A 20,099-nucleotide genomic window follows, 5' to 3' on the forward strand; every position below is an offset into this window, starting at 1 on the left:
AGCACCAATGAATTTTATTAAAAAGTCAATTTAAATGAAAGTGTGACTAGAATTAGTATGAGTGGGTGCTAAAATGCTACCTCACCTGTCATCTTTACAATTCTCCAGTTCACAGTACAGTTTATGGTGTAAACCTGTGTTACCTGTACCTGAATCTGGGCCTGCACTTGCTGAGTTCCACCTGGTTTCTGGGTTTGGGAAATTGGAGTTGTTAAGAACTGTGTTTTAATGGCAGGTTGTGTAGCATAAGTTACTTTTTGTTGTTGTGAAGTCTGCTGTTGGGTTTGGACCGTAACCTGCTGAGCATTTATCTGCAGAAGAGAAAAAAAAAAAGGCATCAGTGACCACAAAAGATTTAAAAGAACAGGTATGTAGCTAACAAGATTAATTACATTTATTTATTGGAAAAAAAAACCCTCTCAGGATTAGTAATAACAAAATGAGCACTAGATGAAAGTGGGTGAAATCTTTCACCCATTTATACAAGTATTCAGATCTAATTAATGTATTTACTGAAAAGGCTGTCTCTTACACAGAGCACTCATACAATAATGCACTTCCAAAAAGCCACATTGAGATGGCCTTTTTATCATCATGATATTCTCATGGCACATGAGAACACAACATTTGAGGAAAAAGTATATTTTGCACAAATTGTATTATGAGCAGTAAAAATCTCTGGGAATTTTCCACACATATTTGAAGTGACTAAAAAGAATCCTAATCTTTGTTTGGGGCATGAGAAATCAAACCAACCAACCAACCACCTAACTGAAAAAATAATTAAGCACCTGACAAGGCACGTGAGAACCCGTTCTCTCCAGGTATACTGAAGATTCACCCCTAGAAATCCTGACTGACTCTCTGGGAGTCTCCTCATCATCCAGAGCCAAAGTCTCCCAGCCACAGAAGCATTGCATAACTTATTGGGAGAGCAAACAACTGTACCTTTTGCTGCACAGTAGCTTGTCCCTGTGCAACCTGGGGCTGGATCGCTTTCTGCTGCTGTGCTGCTTGATGGTGCTTGAGTTTTAGAAGCTGCTGGACATGCAGTGGCTGTGCAACTACTGTCTGGCCTCCTGAAAATTACAAAAATAATTAGAACTCTAAGAGTATTGCTTTGCTCCAGTAATCACAGCTTGCAAACACAGATTCTGCTTTTTATAGGCTTATACATCTGCATAGCTTTGAGCACTAATAACCTACTGGTTTTAATGGGAATAAGACATATGGATTTTGACACTGGAGAAAATTTCTTATCTAAGGGCATGAGTAAGCTAACTTCATGTTCTAACAATAATCTTCCTACTGGAAAAATTCTGTCCATACTATAGGAGACTTATGAAATACAATTCTTCTAATTTCCAATTTGCATTTTAAAAAAATTATGAAATCACCATGTCTTTATTTTTTAAATTCGATCTGTTCATCTACTGTCATATACAGATTTTAAAAAAACCCCAACCATATCTGGCTAAAGAATCATGCCAACCTCCAGGTTAAATGGAGTAAGAATAACCCTCTTTTCTGAAACAAAGGGGCAACCTCTACAACTTCAGTTTTGAAAAAGTGTGAGTGTCCCACAGAAAACATTACTTAAAACATCTCATTTTCAGAAAAGTGGGATTTAAAATTTTATTTTTCCAGCAAGCCTGTTCACATACATACCTGCTGCTTTCTGTGGCTGCCCAATGGCAACACTAATGCCTGCAACAGTAACAGGGAGTGTAGTGACTCCTGCTGATGACACAACAGCAGCTGGAACAGACACCACCGGAGGCTTTGCCAGAGCAACCTGGGCTGCTTGTGGAGTCTGGGCCTGGATCTGTCCTTGTGCTTGAAGCTGGGAAGCAGGAACACGAGTCTAAGCAGTAAGGAATGAAGATTATTGTACCGGCACAAAAATATTTGCTGCATATAACAGGTCATTACAAAGTGACAGTTGTAAATGTTTCTAAATATCACGGCTCCTGCACAGTAAGACAGCTCAGAGATGGTATCAGTGGGTAAGTGCAATGCAAAGCTATTTACATTACAGCTGTCTCTTTTGTACTGCCTAAGCAATGCAAAGGGCACTTGTGTGTGTGAATGATCAGTACCCAGCTCATTTAAACCAGCAAAGGAAGTCAGGTGTTTAAGGCTGTTTCTGCCAAGCCAAAGCCAACTTACCAGACGAGCGACCTGCAGGTTGGTCACGGTGGTGCCCGTGAGCACCGCGCCAGGACGAGGGGCTGTCACTGCAGTGAGCTGCTGGGTTTGCTGCTGCTGCTGCACTTGCACTTGTGCTGTTTGCTGCTGTGCCCCTTGCTGGGTCTGCTGCCCTGCCTGCTGCTGGGGGAGCTGCAGCTTCTGCTTCTGCAACTTGATCAGCTGCTCCTGCAAAAAATCAAACACTTCCATCATTTTCAAATGTTTTACATTACAGGAAAAATATGCAGAGGAACCCAAAGCTTAAAAGGAGAAACATTTTATACCAGACTATAGTTAAGATCAAGGAGCTAAGAAAGTAACTCCTTTACACAATGGCTTGCTAGTGAGTAACAGTAACTGCTTTACATCCTGCCCTAGTGGTACTATCCAAAGGCCTGTCAAACTCACTGCCTGCATGCAATTTTAGTAGGATGAAAATCTGAGAGAGAAATACATTTCACTCTAGCCCAAGAGAACAGGATACAACACACACTGCTAATGATGCTTACAGGAACAAGGAGAGCAATGTGCCCCGTTACTTCAGAAGCATTTCCTCACCTGTGACAATTTCCCTACAGTTTTTATTTGAGCTGGAGACTGGGCTTGTGCCTGAGCCTGGATCTGTGGGACCTGCACCTGAGCAGCCTGCTGCTGCTGCTGCCTCAGAAGCTGGAAGTGAGCAGGGGTGATGGTTTTGCCAGACAGCTGGACTGTTGGTGTAGCTGTGAATAAAGAAAAAGCAAAATGCTCTGAAGAAAGCTTTTCAAAGTTCCATTTAACTCACTGATTTCACCCAAAAAGTCAAGCTGTTAAAATGCATATTTTTCTGCTCCAGCACACTTTGTGGACTTAGTACAAATAACAACACATTAGCATAAAAATGATGTGAAAGCAGAGTAAATAATAAAATCCATGTGCCTTTCTTCAAAATGGTTTTTAGTCGAGACAGTCAATTCTAACATTTTACTGCTAGGCTGTTAATAATCTTTTTAAATTGCAATGCCTAGGGGCCAAGCAGCTGTCTACTGCAACACTTTATCCAGAAACACCAGAGAAATATGTAATCTGAGCACCAACAATAAAGCAAGTTAAAAATCACAGTCCAGTTTGTGTCCCAGACCTTCAATATTGTGAGGCTGTGGTGATGTAACAACATATAGAAACTCTGAGGCCCTTTAGGTACCCTTGGAAAAAGTCCCGTGAGCACACGACTGTTACCTGGTGTAACTTGAGTGACCAAGGACCTGGTCTGGGCCTGCACGGGTGTGAGGTTGGTGGTCACCACGGCGGAGGCTGTCACCGAGGTCACTGCCCGCACGCCCTGGGTGGAGGCGATGGTCACCAGCTCGCTGGAGGCCGCGGGCGCTGCCGCCGCTCTCTGCTGCGTGTGAACCACCTGGGCGGTGGCAGTGCCCCCCGAGGTCTGCAAAGGAACACACCTGGCATTGCCCACGGTCCCCAGGGCCTCACAGAAAGCTAGGGAACCTTCTGGAAACGGACTGTACAATTTTATAAACTAACACAGAGCGAAAAAGGCCCAAATCCTTCTTATGCTTTGATCAGCAGCTGGGTAAATCTTTTTCAAACAGGTTGGTCACCAAACATTTCACTACATTACAGAAATTTGATTTTAGTACCTTTCAATATTTTGCTTTATCTTCCAGAGTCCTAAACCATTAAAATAATAATAATAAAGATCATAATTAACAAAGCACAAAACAGTTACAGTCTGAAAATGATCATGACACAATACATTGCTTTTAACAGCACTCATCTATAAACTATTTTTAACGGTATTAAGCGTTTTTTTTGGATAAATTCTTCCAGTGTGTTCTGATGCTTTGGTAAGGGAGAGGGGTTGGATACAGAACCCTACCACGTACATGAAATTTGCAAGAAGCAGAATTTCTGACAACGTGGAAAGCTAGAGAAGAAAACAGATATGCTGATAAATCAAGCAACCAAGATCAGCCCAGGGACACAACTAGACATGATCTACTCACAGTCAACGTTCCGGGTATAACAGGTGAAGCCAGACGTTTATTGATGGGCTGAAAGGTGGCAGCAGGGACCCCAGCAACGGTGTTCACGATGACATTTCCACTCACTGTAGCTGAAAGCAAGCCAGGATTAAATGTGAAGTTCTGAAAAAAAAAACCCCAAATGTCCCAATATCTCCAGTGCCCCATTATCAAGCCTCCTTACCAGTCTGGATGCTCGTGCCCGTAACTGCTGTTTTGATGGTGCCCGCCTAATCAGAAGACAATTAAAGTAACAGTTCAGACAAAACACAGAAAAAAACCTGAACAAAGCTCTCACTCTAACCATGCTGGTTAACACAATGCTGTAGTCCAGAAGTGACAAAATAAGAAAAATGCAACAGAACACACAGATATTTCTGCAGTTGTTCGCTGATTCTACACTAACAAGCAGTTCTAGACCAGTTAAGTGTGTGGCAAATACTGGTCATTTGACATCCCTGTTGCAGAAGAAGGGAGCAATATCTTACTCTGGCACACCACAGACAACCCCTCACACAGGAACATCACTAAGCACTAGATACATAGCAATACTTATGGGTCAGAACCCATCCTCTGTGTCTTCCTGCAAAAGCTGTAGTATTCTTGCCCTTTAACAAGCAAAATAAAACCACCACTGCCTGCACACATTAGTGTGCAAACTGGATTGGTTCTAAAAACAAAAGCCTCAGATCAGTCATCAGATTCATTAAAACAAGACTCTAGATTTAAGGAAGACATGGAAAATTTGCACGAATTTGCAGTAAAACCACCATGGTATATCCTGCAGGATGCAACACTCCACTTGCCTTGCAAAAGTTAATAAAGTTGTGGGTTTTAAGCTCCTTTAAGAGAGTGGTTTTTACAGCTATATTCTCTTTATTTTTTAAGTTCTCTGTATGAATACTTTTCACTGATTGTGTACATGTATTCGCTCAGACTTCCTTAAATGAAACTGAAAAAGGAAAAAATCTTTGCATGGTGTTTTTCCACCTTAGACTGCCAACACCTATAGCTACAGTGGTACGAACAGCCTTCATAGAGGAGGAAAACAGAACATACCCAGGCGAAAAAAGCAAGAAATACCTTTTATCTCACTATACTGACCGAAAATTCTCACTTTCCAGAGAAAATCCAACACAAATATGGCACACACAGAAGAGCTGAAGCTACTACATCGGAGACACCAAGCTCTCCCTTTCTTACCAATACTGCTGTGTTGGCCACAGTAGTGACTGCAGTCTGCACCACTGCCTGTGGCTGCTGAACTACCTGTGCCTGTGGCTGTGGCTGAGGCTGGGCCTGTGCCTGCTGCACCGTGGGCTGCTGTGCTGGCTGCTGCCCCGCCTGCTGCTGCTGGGGCTGGGGGCCTGTCTGCTGCTGGGCCCTCTGCTGCTCAGCCAGCGCCTGGAAAGCAAAGAGGAGCTTCAGTCCTCAAGCATGTAACAAGCAGGATGTGTTTTTTTTTTAAAAAACAAAATAAAGCAACAAACAAAACCCCTTTAATTCTAACCACATATTACATGTGTGTGTGCAGAGACAGCTCACAAATCTGCCTTCACTCTCCAAGTCCAGGTTACACGACCTGACTAGTTTCAAACCACAAGCTATACTCATGGTTATAGGCCTAGAGCACAGCACAGCAAGCAACTTACCATCCACAAACAAGGACAAGTAGCTCTTTCTGAATAATATAAGAAAGGAGGCTACAGAATGGTCAAGAATAAAACAAGATGCTTACATGTTTTTAATATCTTTTCCCAAAAGATGCTCCTTGTTGTTTAATGAGCCTGAGTGTGACAGCAGGCCCGAGGAAAGGTCCCACTTTAGGCCTTGGATATCTAAACCCCAGTATGTGAACAATCTGCAGCTGCTCATAACATCTACTGTATTGCCAAACTTGTCCCAGGAGGCACCTTTGCTCATACCTCCTCTTCTGTCTAATGTTTTAATGACTTCAGTCCCACGTGCAGCTGAGATTGGAGCCCATACCTTTTTCTCTTTGGCAATACGTTCTGCTCGGAGGGACGCGACTTGAATTGGAGGAAGTGGCTTATCATAGTTGATTCCACTACAAACAATGATAAGGCAAAGCACACAACAGTTAAAAATAACTGAAACTTAAAAAGGAAAGGAAAGACAGCACTTTCAGACAATTCTTAACACTCGTAAGACGGGGAGTGCCCACCTTTCTGCAAGCACCGATGCGTGCTTTGGATTCTTCTGGAAAGGATTCATGCCAAGCCTGAAATTGAGCAAAACCATGTTACTGGAGACAGAAAAAACTTAAAACCAGTATTTAATTTCACACTTTTTAGCACATGACACTGCAATTTTGGTGAAGTTTTCATGATACTCCCACCAGTACTGAAGCCTGCATACAGACACACATTTTAAGAAGTACTCAGAAAATACACTAAATAAATACAGAAAAAAATGCAGGAAGATACATAGAAAAGAATGTACTATTAAACAGCATAGACACTAAAAGTTTACAACTCAGGCAAATGGATATAAAGTAGATTTAAATAAAAACAACTCAGTGCTGTGCTGCTCTTAATGAGAAAGCAAATTCTTGCAGTGAGTAAAGTCTAACCCAAACACTTTGGAGCTGTCCAGTGACACAGGACACAGGGAGAGAGATCACGAACAGAGAAACAGAGTGTAGAATACTCTCTTGGTTGTGAGAGCAGTTCTGAGCACAGTTTCCAGGAGATCTGTGGTAACAGGGAGATCAAATGATCCCAGGTAAACTTACAGAGGTTTGATAGGAGGACTTCTTTTCCCTGCAATCATTTTCATCATCTCAAAATGGTTAGTATAGAGCTGAGTGTGGGTTGCACCCTCGTCTTGAGCATAGATCTGATTGGTACGAAGTGGGCGGCTGTTTTTAGTCTAAAAAAAAGAAAACAAACCAACTTTCAATTGCAAACACACCCACGTGGCATTTTGTCTATGTATAAACACAGGGTGCGCTTGTAGATTATTTAAAAACGTACTCCAACATATCTAGCACAGACTGGTTTCTGCCTCGTGTCACTGATAACTTACTGTCACACAAAACTCTATGGGAAATATATAAAGAAAGAGCAAAATAAGGAGCAGTTCTCACGGTCACACTGGCATCAGCACTTGGGGACATACAAAATGGCAAACTCTAATTTGAAAAAGAATCTTTGCTTTAGTTTAGATTTTGCAAGTTTAATTCAGTACCCAAACCAAGAGCCCATTAGTTTATAGTTATGCACAGCGCACACGTAAGAGAATAAACCAAAACCATCACTGCACTGCTCTCCCAACAAAGCTATGTTAACATCCACACACCATGCCACTCTAACACTTGGATTCTCCCAAGCAGAAACTGCCAGTCAGGGACAAACCTCCTTATCAGTCAGAGAATGGGACTACAGCAGAAGTTCCAGATTCTCTGCCCAGCTCTGTCACTAAATTGCTGTGTGGTTTGGAAGAAGGTGTTCACAGTCATGGAACTGATTTTTGTTTCTGTAGTGTCCTATCATCTTCATTTACTAAAAGGTGTTTCAGGCATCAAATTCACTATATATTTGTAATCCACTTAGACTCTAGTATGAAGTTTATTGTTACAGATCCTAAGTACCATCAGGATAAGTTACATGGTGGTTGTTAGGTGGAAAAATACCCACTACAGTTTAAGTGAAATCACAAACTTCTTGCGTGATCTAAAATTTATCTATCAAATCCAAAAGCTGAAGTCTGGTGTCAATCCACTGTATCAACAAAGAAAGGAAAAATAAATTTGGAATTTTAATTGATGTTTCAGAACTCAAGTAACACTCAACATGGATCTCATATGAATTATCTGCCCACCTCCATTGCTGCTAAATACCACAGTGTCTAGATTTGATTTTGAAAGAATACCAATGCACACCTTATAAATACTTTTTGTCTTCTTTTTAGGATTAGCTTCGTACATTAGCTGTAAAATAAGAAGGAAAGTTAGATGATCTTTTGTGGAAGATTTTGTTCAGGTGCTTTTTCTTTTCAAAGAAATCACATAAAATAAGTGGAAATCCTGATGAGAATAATTTAAAAAAATCTTTTAAAAGTTATTTATTTACACTGTTGAAACGTTTAACAAAAAAAAAACAACAAAACACACAAGTGTTTATGGAGATAAGGAAAAAAAACTCTACGAACTTAAGGTAAAAAATAGAGACGCATCACTCTGTGTAAACTCACCTTTCCTTCTTCCCGTGGAATAATGACATTTTCGTATCTGTTCCGGCACTGCTTTGGGGAGCGATAGACTCTGCTGCACGAGTTAACAACGTCACTCACAAGGTCCCAGTTGGGAGTGTGTGCTGGCGACACAACAGCAAGATTTAAAGGAAGCTCCAGCAGCTGCTTCACTGCCTGCAACAGATAAAGATGACAAATGGTTACCATCTTCCAGAGCTACGCTTATCTGCATGTCCACACACCATTACCACAATGAGACAGATAGCTCAGGGCTAAGGCGCTGTGTTCACCTGCACTGACAGAGAATAAATAAACATAAAGTGCTATTATGCAGATTGATGTGCAAGGAAACCCTTGGAGACTGGTATGAGAGGGACAGAGAGCTGCCGTTCAAGTGCTGCTCTCCTCTCAAAAGTGAGGAGAACCTTAGATGTGTTATCCTGTGTCCAGCCAGCACAGCTATTCTGAAAGGTAATAGTAAGTGGTTTCTAAAACAAAAACAGGCCTTAATCACACATTTTGTAGTTTAACCTTAAATTCTTCCTTAAAGAAACACAAATGACAGGCAATCTGTTCTGAGTTATGTCAGCAAAATGCCAAACTAGCCATTAAGAGTTAGACATAACCTTGAAGAAATAAAGTACAGGAATAACAACATAATAACAACAGAAACTGCTGGTCTCATCTGACCTGCAGAAGTGCCCAGTCTTCGCTGATCAACCACTCTGGATTATCCTGTCCAGCCTCAGTAGCTGGTTTGACAAGTGTTGGCAAAGGCTTTGCAAACTGTGTCTGTTGTTTCAACAAGATGTTCTTCTTTTGCTCTTTGCCCTCTCGGCGCATTTTCAACATTCCCGGAGTTGCTCGATCAAAAAGCGAACGAGGTGGAATAACTGTCTCTCCATGACGTTGCTTCTTCTTCCTACCTGCAGCTAGACATAAAATAAAACATTATTGGCAAACAGATACTGCCATTCTTTGATTCCTCTACTTACAGCTGCAAAACGTTCCTACATATACAGAGCATTCCACGCTGCCTCTGAAAAGCTTAGTGAGCTATTACACAGAGTCTGGTATAAAGTAAGACCAGCCTTGTCTTAACTAACACAGTAGAATGTCTGTTTTCTAAAACTGCCTTTAAGGACACCTATGTGTCTAAAAACAAGGTACATCACAAGAACAGGGCCTTCCAGTGATACTGTTGCTTCAAGGCCGCGGTGAGACAAGAAATTCATCTCTTCAAACCTGCAAATTTGATCTTTACTGGACCAGATATGGAGAAGAGATGAAAAATCCCCTGATTTTTTTAACTTTCAGCAATACATCTTGGAACAGTTTTGAGCAAACACTTACCAGATGGATCTGTTTTGTGTCGTTTACGTTCCTTCCTGACATACACTGGAGGCAATTTTGATTCTGGAATAGGGGTGGTGTCATACATCAGGCACATAACAGAATCTATGTAGATATCATTGTCATCCTGTGGTGGAGTTGGAGGAGTCCAAAGCTGCGCAGAACAAAATGTGTAAGTACTGCAATGTTAAGTCTCACTGATCTTTATGTTTCAAGAAAATAAAAAGCCTGTTTAGGCTGCCTGGTGTTATTTTCACTCACCGGCATAATTTCAGTTTGTCCATCTGGACCTTCATAGACATATTCCTACACAGCAAAAAGAGAACACAATTCAAATGACCCAACTGAACCTTCAAGGAAAAAGATATTCTCAGAATAACTGCTAAGAAATACAATATTAAGAAAAACAAGACTAATCAGGAATTACTTTGTGGTATGCATCCTCCCGAGTGTAGGTTAGAAGTTCCTCTTCATCCTCCCAAAGCATTTTTTGCTCTTTTTCCTTTAGTTCCTTCATATGCTGGATTTCCCAAGCTTTCTTTGCACTTTTCAGTTCCATCTAGATGAAAGTAAGACTCCTTAGAAACTATGCAGTAACAGACACTGGATTAGAAGCCATCAATTTGTATTTTTATGGATAAACTCCTTGAACTTTGACATTTTCAGGCACAGAAATCATACAGCAATTTCTTAACACATACTTTCACAATCATTTAGAAGATATTTCTTGGTCTCCATTGAGGGTTTTTAAACCATCAAAATAAAACCATCAGAGAACTTCAGTTAAACAGTGAAGACAACCAGAACACAGACTCACTGAAATTAATGAAATTTTTTCCCTGTTACTGATGGAGTACAACAAATATTTGCTGAGCCAGGCTGAATGCAATTCCCATTTTATAAAAAAGAAATTAAGAACTGACACCTGGTTAAACCAGAGAATCCCAAAATAATGAGCTCTCTGTAAAACATTATGCTCTTCATAAAGCACAGGGAGAAAAGATCACAGAAGTGCCTACAATATATTCCACATCATTGACGAAACTTTCACTTCATACTGAAAATATAATAAATGTTGTTCGGTGGTAGGACAACATGGAAAAGATTGGTTGTTTTACCTCATTCAACCGTGGCTCATTGTCCTCAACTGAACCGTGGAAGAGCTCTAGATAATTCAAAGCATACCTCTCAATTGGAGTCAGCTGAGAGAACATATCAAGGGGGAAAAAATGTTAGTTTTAGGATAATAAAAGACATGTTATCCAAAGTATCAAAGCTCTCCTTAAAACTCATCTCCCGCTCTGATGCTTAACATCTTAAATCAGTGGGAGATCTCCCATTCATTTCATGAGAGTATCAATCCCATAGACAGCAAAGCTGCTCTAAGGTCAGACTGCAAAGAAATCGAAATATTTGAACTACTTTTTAACCAGATATTCATAGAGAGTCATGGTACCTGATCCACCACAGCAACCAGCTCCTGCAGCTGTGAGGGCTCTTCATTGTATTTTGTCTCGTAGAGCTCTGAGATTAAAGGTTCAATGCTTGACTCGGATCCTATTTCTCGTATGTGATCATTTGACTCCTCATCCTCTCGTTCAATGCTGTTGAGGGCCTTTCAGAAGGACATAATTTAAAAATAATTAAGACTTCAAAAACATGGAAAGAAATCCCACAGGAAGTTCACTGAAATGCAACACAAATTTCTGGAGTAAGTCTCTGCTGCAGCAAGAGAAACAGTCCCCAGAAAGTATAAAACTCAGCTGTGGGCTTTTGGAAGCTTTGTCACAAGGAGAATGACAAAACAATGTAGAACTACCAAAAAAAAAAAGAGACTGACAGAATTTACCCAAATGAAATGAGATTAGACAGCTGTTTAATACTAATGTTGCATAGCTGTATTTTTAATGTATGTGTTGATAATTACCTCTATGAAAGGTCTTGCAACTTTAGGTGAAATATTTTCTGCTGGAGAAGGCTCTTGAGAAAGTACTACAAATTCTTCTGCTTTCACTCTAAATCCAGAATCCTCCAGAGGAGAATGAACCTCAAACAATTCCTGAATCGTTTGCTTCATAAATAGAAGGGGAAAAAAGAGAAATAAATTCAGCTTTTGGGAGCATTCCATTTTTTAATATATTGGCAGTGCCAGACAGGATGGACTGGCTTCATCACTGCAGTCACTGTCTCATGCATCTTCAGAGCAGCAGTTGAGAACCTATCTCTCTAAATACCCAAATTTTATATTTCATATTTTTAAAGCTGTTGAAACCTTCATCCCCACAAGCTCTGCAGAATTTTGCAGCAGGGTGAAGAAATCAGAATATATTAAGTCACAGAGGTGATGTCTGTGCATCACTATGCAAGTAACGGAACAAAAGCAGATGGACAATATTTGAGAGGATGTGGCCCAAACACTGAGAGTTCAAGCAATCATGAAATCCAATATGCTTGCTATTTAATTCTAGCCCAAACAGACTTCTACTAAACTGTTACTAAACACTCCAGCACAGATGCTTGAATTTATTAAACACTGCAACACAGGTGTTTCAGTGTATTCTGAATATTAACTTACCTGTGTTAAAAAGGCCATTGAATAGTCATTTCCCTGAGCAGCTACTTCTCTGATCAAGTCCTTTGTGCCGTTTTTCAAAAGTTTCTCTTCTACAGAATTACCACTGACAAGCCTAAGAAAAGAGGAAAAAGTACAGCAATCTGAAAAGTCATTTCCAAATCAGCTTTCAGAAACAAAAAGATAAATTGTCCTTAGAGAGTAACACGGGACTCTTAAAATATAGAATTTGTGGGGTTTTTTTTTTTGATCTGGTACAGACCCAGAAAAAAAACACGCTATCACCTCCATTTTAAAGCTTTCTTTTAGTAATTGATGTAACAAAAAAAAACTCCAACAGAATAAAGGATCTCACTTGAAAAATTCCATGTAGACTAAGAGACAAAACCCATGCAGGTAAACTCCATACACATTTTCCCATGATACCCTGGCATCTTTTATATTGAAGTCAGGTGAAGTTTTCACATGGTTTCCACTTTATTCCAGATCATACAGGGCAGCACCACCTGGAGTAACCTTAGACTGAAGCATGTTAAAGAGCAGACATTGATTGCAACCATTACCTGTATATATGGATATCTTTACATCTCCCAATTCTGTCACACCATTCCTGAGCTTTTGCATCCATCACTGGATTTAAATCATTGTCATAGAACACAACAGTGTCTGCCTCAACAAGATTGACTCCAGTGGAACGACTGTGAGAGGAAAGGATGGCACAGAAAATGCGCTTGTCTCTGTTGAAAATTTTCATCAGCTCCTACAAAAATGGAATCAAAGCAAGGAGTAAATAAACATGTACACAAAAGAAAACACCAAACAAAATTCACTATAGCTCAATAAAAAACAAAGTTTTTTATTGAAAACTTGGAACAAGTCCAAGTGTTTCAAACTGAATAAGAAATTAGGCACATTTCCTTCCCTTGTTGTAGTGTATAAAAGCCTGAGCAGCAAATATAGCTGTTACCAGTGGGCAACTGTTAAGAGTACACTTACCTGCCGTTGTTCCTGGTTAGCATATTCATCAATCCTCACAAACGTGAGGAAATGGAAATTCAGGAACAACTCCAGTATGTCCAACATCAGAATCATCTGCGACAAAATCAGCACACGGCGCCCTTCAGATTTCAACTTCTGAAGCAAGACAGCAAGAGCTTCTAATTTTCCTATAATTCAAAAAAAAAAACAAACCAATAATGGTTTTATATAGGAATTCCACTCCAGTGACACAGGAAATTACTGAAATATTGTCAGCAAATGCCCTCCTTTACCTGAGTCATACTGCACCAGTCGGAGGTCGGGGAACTGCAGCAAGTGAGGAGTTGTCAGCTTTTGCAACTGATGCAAGTGTGGAGCTGCCTTCTGCCTCAGGCTGTGCTTGAGGAGTTTCAGTCTGTGACTATAGGAAGGGGGAGGATTTGCTACATATAAACATGGGGGAGCAGCAACTGCAGCTGGCAACACGAAGAGAGCCCTGTGAAAAGCATCAAAACAAGGGAACACCAATTTAAAAAGCTACACACAAAACGATCATTTATAATCATAGATGCAGCAATAATTTTCAACCTGTTAAATGCTATCCACTACATGTTGGTCTTGGCTAAACTAGTTTGTGCCTGCAGCTCTGGATCTTAATTCTTGCTAATTGGCTCCAAGAGGTATCTACTCACAAGTAAATCCAAAGTGCACAGATGTAAGCTTAAGTATGGTCAGTTAAATTTGGTTTTCAAATTAGGAATGAGACACTGAAAACTCTTTATTAAAGATCCTGAATGAAACAGAAGTGACTGTCACTTTTATATTCACGCTGAACATCATTTAGTGCTAAATAAATCAGTCTAAACCAAACAAGCTCACGAACAGAAACACAGGTTCTTTGAAAAAGAGTGTTTTAGAAATAACTGGACATGGTAAAGGCTTTTAAGGCAGAGTCCCACATTACCTGTCAACAATATCCTTTAGAGATTCTTGTTGCTGAACCAAGCTCAGGATCATCTCTTGCAAAGGGTTACTCGTTCCTCCGGAGGCACTTGAAGAAAGGCAACAGTTGACGAAGCCAGCCCACCTCCAGCTGTTGCCTTCACTGGGAGCCAGCTGGGAGGGTCTCCTTTCCCCAGCCAAGGAGCAAACACTCAGCACGTCTCTGCCGTACACCGGGGCCCGCGAGCAACGGCGCTCGTTGCCAGAAAATATCCTGTCCAGGTGCTCCTTCAGGAGCCGGTTCTTCTCCTCGTACGTCTCCTTTGCCAAGAAAAGTTGGAAAAAAACCACATTTGCTGCTCATCACAATCACTGAGAAGTATGAGTTCCTTCAGAATGAAGCTATCAGGGTCAGAGTACTGTGTGCTTTATACCACCAGCATTTCACTTTGTAACTGCTACTGAGACCAATCACAAAAGGTATAAATTTCAGACAAAATTTGCAGGCTGCAGCTAAATTCAATTCATATTAGAGAGTCAATTCTATCCTAGTTTAGCATCTTCTCATTTTTTTGAAGTACATTTTCATAGCTTTGGAAATAAAACAAAATTCATCATTAATATTTGGGACATTTCAATTAACACATTAATTGATAAGGTGCAGGTCCTTGCACAGTTTGATATATACTTGATGTTTCCTGATGCTTTATAAGTTGCTTGAGCATCTTTTCTAAAAACTTGTTAAGATTAGAAATCTATTAAAATTTTCCTGTCTTTGTGTTCAAAACACATAGAAAATCTCATGATTCCATAATTTATGCAAGGTTACATAATTACAATATATTACAGTTAAAAGAACCTGTCTGCTATCACAGCACAAGAAAGCTGTCAGATGCTTTTATACACCAGAATTTACTTTAAGCTATGGATTATGGATGAAAATGCATCAGACCTGTCAATTTGAAACACTGACAAAAGTTGGGGGTTTTTTACCTACTTGATAATTATCAAAGTTCCTTATTAATTCTGGCTTTGTAAATTAAGCTTCCAACTATTACATGGATTTAGTATTGATTCTGAAAAGTTGTGTTTCCATAAGAAAATAAAAATGGAGTACCTGTGACTGTCCATGTGTAGGTGCTGGTTTTAACACTGCTCCCATGTCACCAGATGGCAAATTGGCAACTGCAGCTCTACCTGGAATACAAACTGAGGATAAACCTTGTGTTTATTTATATATTCATTCTTCTGAAGATTGCTCTCCTTTATTATTTGCAATAAATAGACACTTCATAGCTGTGACACCATCACTGCAGACAAATTTTTAGTCTAAATGTCCATTAGGTATTGCAAGTCTGTACTTTGTTAGACATCAGATATCTGACAGGTATTTACACTAATTGTTTTCACAAAAATCCAAGACAGAGCAATGAAATTTTACTTTGCTTTGTACAAAGACCTGCTGCATTTGTACTTGAATCAAAATGTCATGTATGGTGCAATATGTATTAACATTTAGAAGTCATACTCTAATTCAGGAAAAGATTATTCTAATTTATCTTAAACAAATCATCTAAGATTTTTCAGAAAACATATCAATTCAGTGTATCTACAAATTGATGAAACTATACAATGCAATCTCAGTAGCATTCTACACATTCATACACTGAAATGGAACAGAAAACAGTCTGTTTTCAGGGAATGGTTTATATCCACAAAAAATTACAGCAGATGGCCATTTCCAGTGAATGATCTCCTAGTGTTGTATTTAAATTTATATAATTTAAAAATCTGCTGTTCTGTTGTAAATGCATTAATTTCTCTATTATTTTTGATCAACATCTTGGCTGTGTTTTTAAGCACAGAACTGATCACATTTGCAGCAAGGTGCCAAACACCTAAGCAACACTTGCAGAGGGAAAAGGAAAACTGTAGTTTGATCAGCTAGAGAAGATAATTAGATAAAAGTAAAATCATTGTGGAAAAATGGAGAGAATTGTTGGACATTCTCTCTCAGTACAGAAAATAATCACCCTTGACTTTTTACTGCAAAAATTAGCAAAGTATTTCAAATTTACTTCTTTCCCACTAAACTTTGACCTAAAGCAAAACTGGCAAATAAAAATACATCTATAATAAAGTTGCAAGCTCTCCCAAGTTTGTACTAAAAATTATCTAAAATCTCCAGTACCCATCATGCACAAATGAGAAGGATTTGCCTCACAGTTTACCTCCTTCTGAACTCCAGTTACGGAATTATGATCTGTAACAATTTGGAGTTATATTTCAATGTGATTTTAGTAAGTGAATATTTAGACAGAGACAGTTCTTCAGGCTGGAAAACCCCACCTTGCTGTGTCACTGCTGTGGAAGTTGGGACACCTGTCTGATGCTGGTTTCCTAAAGCATTCAGAGCATTCTGCACAGTTCCTGCTTGGGACACTGTCTGCATGACAACTGGGCCCTGAGGTCTCAGGTACTGCTGGCCAGGTGCTGACACAATCTGAAGGACACTTCCTGCATGGGAGAATTTTAAAACACATTAGGTTGGATAGAGTGGAAATAAATAAATAGTTTTCTCTAGCAAAACCTATTCCTCTTGCAAACTGATCATTGCTGTTTCAAACTACGTTAAATTTTCCCAGATAAGTTCACTACACCAATCTGCCACAACATCTAACAGGAGGGAAACACCCAAGTCTTCATAGTTAACGAGGGGTTTCTTGTCATAGGAGTATCATTCTAGTCTAGGTGCTTATACAGAATTTAAACAAAATCCAATCAACCAAAAAAATCTTCACTTAATATTCCCTCTATTTATTTTGTTGGCCACACAGAATCAAGATATCTAGGTTCTCCCGAATTTGGCAACACACACCACCAGCAAGGGAAATTTGAGGGCAAAAATGTATTGTAGGTAGAGCATTCAGATCAGGGCAATAGTTGGGTCAAAATTCAGAAGCACACCAACCTTGAAGTATTATTTACATCATTTCAGAACAAACCAAGAATGTCCTCAGTATTGTCTGTTTCTGCTCACCAGGGAGTTTATATCAAATAATGGCTCACCTTACTGTAGCTGCATTGCATGGTATGAAAACAAATTAAATAATAAAATTTTGGAAAACAATACAGAAAAAGAAAATACCCATGTCTTTCATTTGATAGGCACTAATTTTTCAAACCAGAGGGACCTTGGCATCCCTGTCTCACTCAGAAAATAGGAAGAGCAGAGCAGTACAAGCAGCAGGGGTGGAAAAATCTCCTTAACACACAGCAATAAGGAATATGTTGCCCATATCAAAACATGAGCATCCTAAATAATGGAAAACTCCCTGTTTTGGAATAAGTACCTTGTAACTGCAGGGGCTGCCCTGCAGTGAGCTGCCGAAGTTGACTGTGTGACAAAGTGAACTTGTTCCCTTGGAACTGCAGCGTTACCGGGGTCTCTGGCTGAGCGATCCTGCCTTGTGCTCCTGCTATAGAAGCCAGCTGGGCTATTTTTACTACCTCACCACCTGTTAAGGGGGGAAACAGGCATCACAAAAAAACCAAAGTGGGAGGCGAGTGGCTCAGTATTCACAATTCTACGCTTTGGTTAGTAAACTGGTGCTGAAGCGCCTTCCATGCATAATTATACTTAGTGCATCAAAAGTGTCATATAAAAGTTAAGCAGGTATTGCTTTCTATATTTGTTGGACAAACTGGAAAGAAGCTGATTGTTTAAAGGGTAAGAACATCAACATTTTAGAAATTACCACTTCCATTAGCAAAAAAAAAGTTAAGAGCTACCTGAAAACTCATGTGACACTTTGTAACAGAACGAGTAAAGACATTAAAGTGATTTTCACTGCCTTTTCAAAAGCATGAAGGAAGGTTTAAGGAAGAAATTAAAATAATCACACGTGTGGCACTGTAAATACACATTTGAAATGGCCTCAAATTTGCTGATGAAACATAATTTATATTAAGCAATCTGCATTTAGACAAACCAAAAAGCTTTAAAGTGACAAAGGACAAAGCTTTTTGCGATTTAAATGCAGAAAGGTTAGAGAGACATTTAAGCAATAAGTTTTATGATATTGAGAAAATACTGGCGTGAAAATTCAGCTTTTGTAAAGGCAGTGCATTACCCCAGAGATAAAATTAATACAATCAGTGCTCAGTACTCTCTACACATGCTAATAGGCAGTGCACATACAACCTTAAAGCAAAGCCTCATCGCTCTTCTCTGCCTAACAGTTGCGACGTTCCTCTCCGCGAGAGAGGCCTTTAGCAGATGGATTAGTGTTTAACATGAAAGGAATAATTAGGATAGAGCTAAAACATTTGGTCTGAAGGAAGTCTTGCCAGCAGGAGAAACATGCAGAAAATAGGAGATTAAGTTGACACCGCTAATGTATGTCCACAGCAATTCTATTGTTTCTTATCCAATTTTCGATTTTCCTTGGTCATAAAGCAACGTACTGAGCAAGGCTAATCAGAAGAGTGAAAAAAAAACAACGATTCTGTACACATCTTAGGGTGCCTAGTAACTTAACCTCATTGTAGTACAAAGGTGGGAGAAACCTTGAAAGGGGAGGCCACTTACTAGGCAACCGTGCCTGGGCCTGAGAGGTGAGAACCAGCCTCTGAGGCAGCACACTCTGTTGGATGGTGTGCGGGGGGGGCTGTGGCTGGGCCTGGCCTGGCTGAGGGGCCGGCGCAGAGGTCTGGCCCCGCGGTTTCACAGGGTTGGCTGTGCTAGTTGCTGTGGTGAAGGTCGCTGCGGGCTGGTGTCTTGGAGCACTGGTGGAAGCCTGAGTTGTCTGAAACTGTGCTGCTGCGGCTGCAATCAATAAGGGTTGTTTGTGCAAGCTGTTAGAGGTTTTAACTCCGCTCTTTTTAAACAACCTGCATTAAAAAGAAACCTTCCAACAGGATATTAAAACGGCTACAGGAACGGCTTGTCCTTACAGACTGGGATTTCTAGCCACACCTTTCATTCCATCCTATTTTTATAACATTATCTATTTGGAAAGCATTGTTTAAAGGCTAAACAAACATATAAAAGCACTGTAAATTCCCATCTTTGACAGAACACTAGACGCCTTGGGGGTTTAAATACCAACTGTGCCATATTTACTCCATATGCTAACAGGTTACACAAAGCTTAGTTTTGCATTACACTGGTAGATCATACTGCAGAAACTAGTGGGGAAATTTACTGGCAATTAGTCTGTTGGTATTTTTAAGCCATTAGTATTCTAGACCATTAAGCTAGAGGGAAAAGGAATTCTATTAAACAGACTAACTTGTATCTGCCTAGGCAGAGGTGCAGGTGACCAGGGCAGCACTAACTCCCTTACCTTGGTTTGAGGACACCGTGGCTATGGGTGATCTGCCTCGCACTTGTCCCTGCTGAGTCACCGTCGCTGTGGTCACCGTGCGCTGCACTTGAGTGCTTGGGAAAACCACAGTCCTGCCCTCGGGCTTCTGACCATACTGAACGGGCTGGAACAGCCTGAAAAGGAAATGAAAACTCAAAGTCTATGGGAAGATCACAGTTTGGCCTTCAAAAATAAACTCTGTTCCCCTGAGGAAAGTATAAACTGAGCGTGTCAGATGCAAATCTCCTTCTTGCTAATGGCTGAAGTTGGTGAGACTCTCCACTCCAGCAACTTCCTGAGTGGACATTCCAGAGAGATTTTGCTAAGACCAAGAAGGAGAACTTTCATTGCCATGCACCCAGTTTAATGCAGGATGCATCAGAATTACAGCAAATAGCTTAAAGAGGTTGGGTCAATATCTGGAAAAAGAACAGGGCTCTCATATTATTTCCAGAGACA

The 20,099-nt window shown here is 40.1% G+C and overlaps 1 protein-coding gene across 10 annotated transcripts in view; it reads right to left on the bottom strand.

The window, feature by feature from the left end:
- Nucleotides 1-20,099, bottom strand: part of EP400 (E1A binding protein p400) — a 48,036-nt gene that overhangs the window by 5,003 nt on the left and 22,934 nt on the right. For 3 of the 10 annotated variants that reach the window (XM_027651935.1, XM_027651934.1, XM_027651931.1), the window contains 31 exons: nucleotides 19,620-19,774; nucleotides 18,863-19,099; nucleotides 17,625-17,789; nucleotides 16,621-16,788; nucleotides 15,389-15,480; nucleotides 14,294-14,592; nucleotides 13,623-13,825; nucleotides 13,348-13,517; nucleotides 12,915-13,111; nucleotides 12,355-12,466; nucleotides 11,707-11,850; nucleotides 11,236-11,394; nucleotides 10,898-10,981; nucleotides 10,207-10,338; nucleotides 10,041-10,085; nucleotides 9,780-9,933; nucleotides 9,117-9,358; nucleotides 8,427-8,600; nucleotides 8,116-8,163; nucleotides 6,967-7,103; nucleotides 6,397-6,453; nucleotides 6,201-6,279; nucleotides 5,415-5,615; nucleotides 4,396-4,441; nucleotides 4,194-4,303; nucleotides 3,409-3,613; nucleotides 2,749-2,912; nucleotides 2,170-2,376; nucleotides 1,669-1,843; nucleotides 949-1,079; nucleotides 150-311 (listed from right to left, as the gene is read on the bottom strand). In XM_027651935.1, coding sequence (XP_027507736.1) covers nucleotides 150-311; nucleotides 949-1,079; nucleotides 1,669-1,843; nucleotides 2,170-2,376; nucleotides 2,749-2,912; nucleotides 3,409-3,613; nucleotides 4,194-4,303; nucleotides 4,396-4,441; nucleotides 5,415-5,615; nucleotides 6,201-6,279; nucleotides 6,397-6,453; nucleotides 6,967-7,103; nucleotides 8,116-8,163; nucleotides 8,427-8,600; nucleotides 9,117-9,358; nucleotides 9,780-9,933; nucleotides 10,041-10,085; nucleotides 10,207-10,338; nucleotides 10,898-10,981; nucleotides 11,236-11,394; nucleotides 11,707-11,850; nucleotides 12,355-12,466; nucleotides 12,915-13,111; nucleotides 13,348-13,517; nucleotides 13,623-13,825; nucleotides 14,294-14,592; nucleotides 15,389-15,480; nucleotides 16,621-16,788; nucleotides 17,625-17,789; nucleotides 18,863-19,099; nucleotides 19,620-19,774 — 4,654 coding nt within the window. Of the gene's footprint in view, nucleotides 1-143; nucleotides 312-948; nucleotides 1,080-1,668; nucleotides 1,865-2,169; nucleotides 2,377-2,748; nucleotides 2,913-3,408; nucleotides 3,614-4,193; nucleotides 4,304-4,395; nucleotides 4,442-5,414; nucleotides 5,616-6,200; nucleotides 6,280-6,396; nucleotides 6,454-6,966; nucleotides 7,104-8,115; nucleotides 8,164-8,426; nucleotides 8,601-9,116; nucleotides 9,359-9,779; nucleotides 9,934-10,040; nucleotides 10,086-10,206; nucleotides 10,339-10,897; nucleotides 10,982-11,235; nucleotides 11,395-11,706; nucleotides 11,851-12,354; nucleotides 12,467-12,914; nucleotides 13,112-13,347; nucleotides 13,518-13,622; nucleotides 13,826-14,293; nucleotides 14,593-15,388; nucleotides 15,481-16,620; nucleotides 16,789-17,624; nucleotides 17,790-18,862; nucleotides 19,100-19,619; nucleotides 19,775-20,099 lie in introns of all 10 variants that reach the window. The other 7 variants (XM_027651929.1, XM_027651936.1, XM_027651932.1 and 4 more) reach the window with 6 other exon arrangements.

Source organism: Corapipo altera, unplaced genomic scaffold (assembly GCF_003945725.1).
Source record: "Corapipo altera isolate COAL_440 unplaced genomic scaffold, ASM394572v1 67, whole genome shotgun sequence".
NCBI classification, from domain to species: Eukaryota; Metazoa; Chordata; class Aves; order Passeriformes; family Pipridae; genus Corapipo; species Corapipo altera.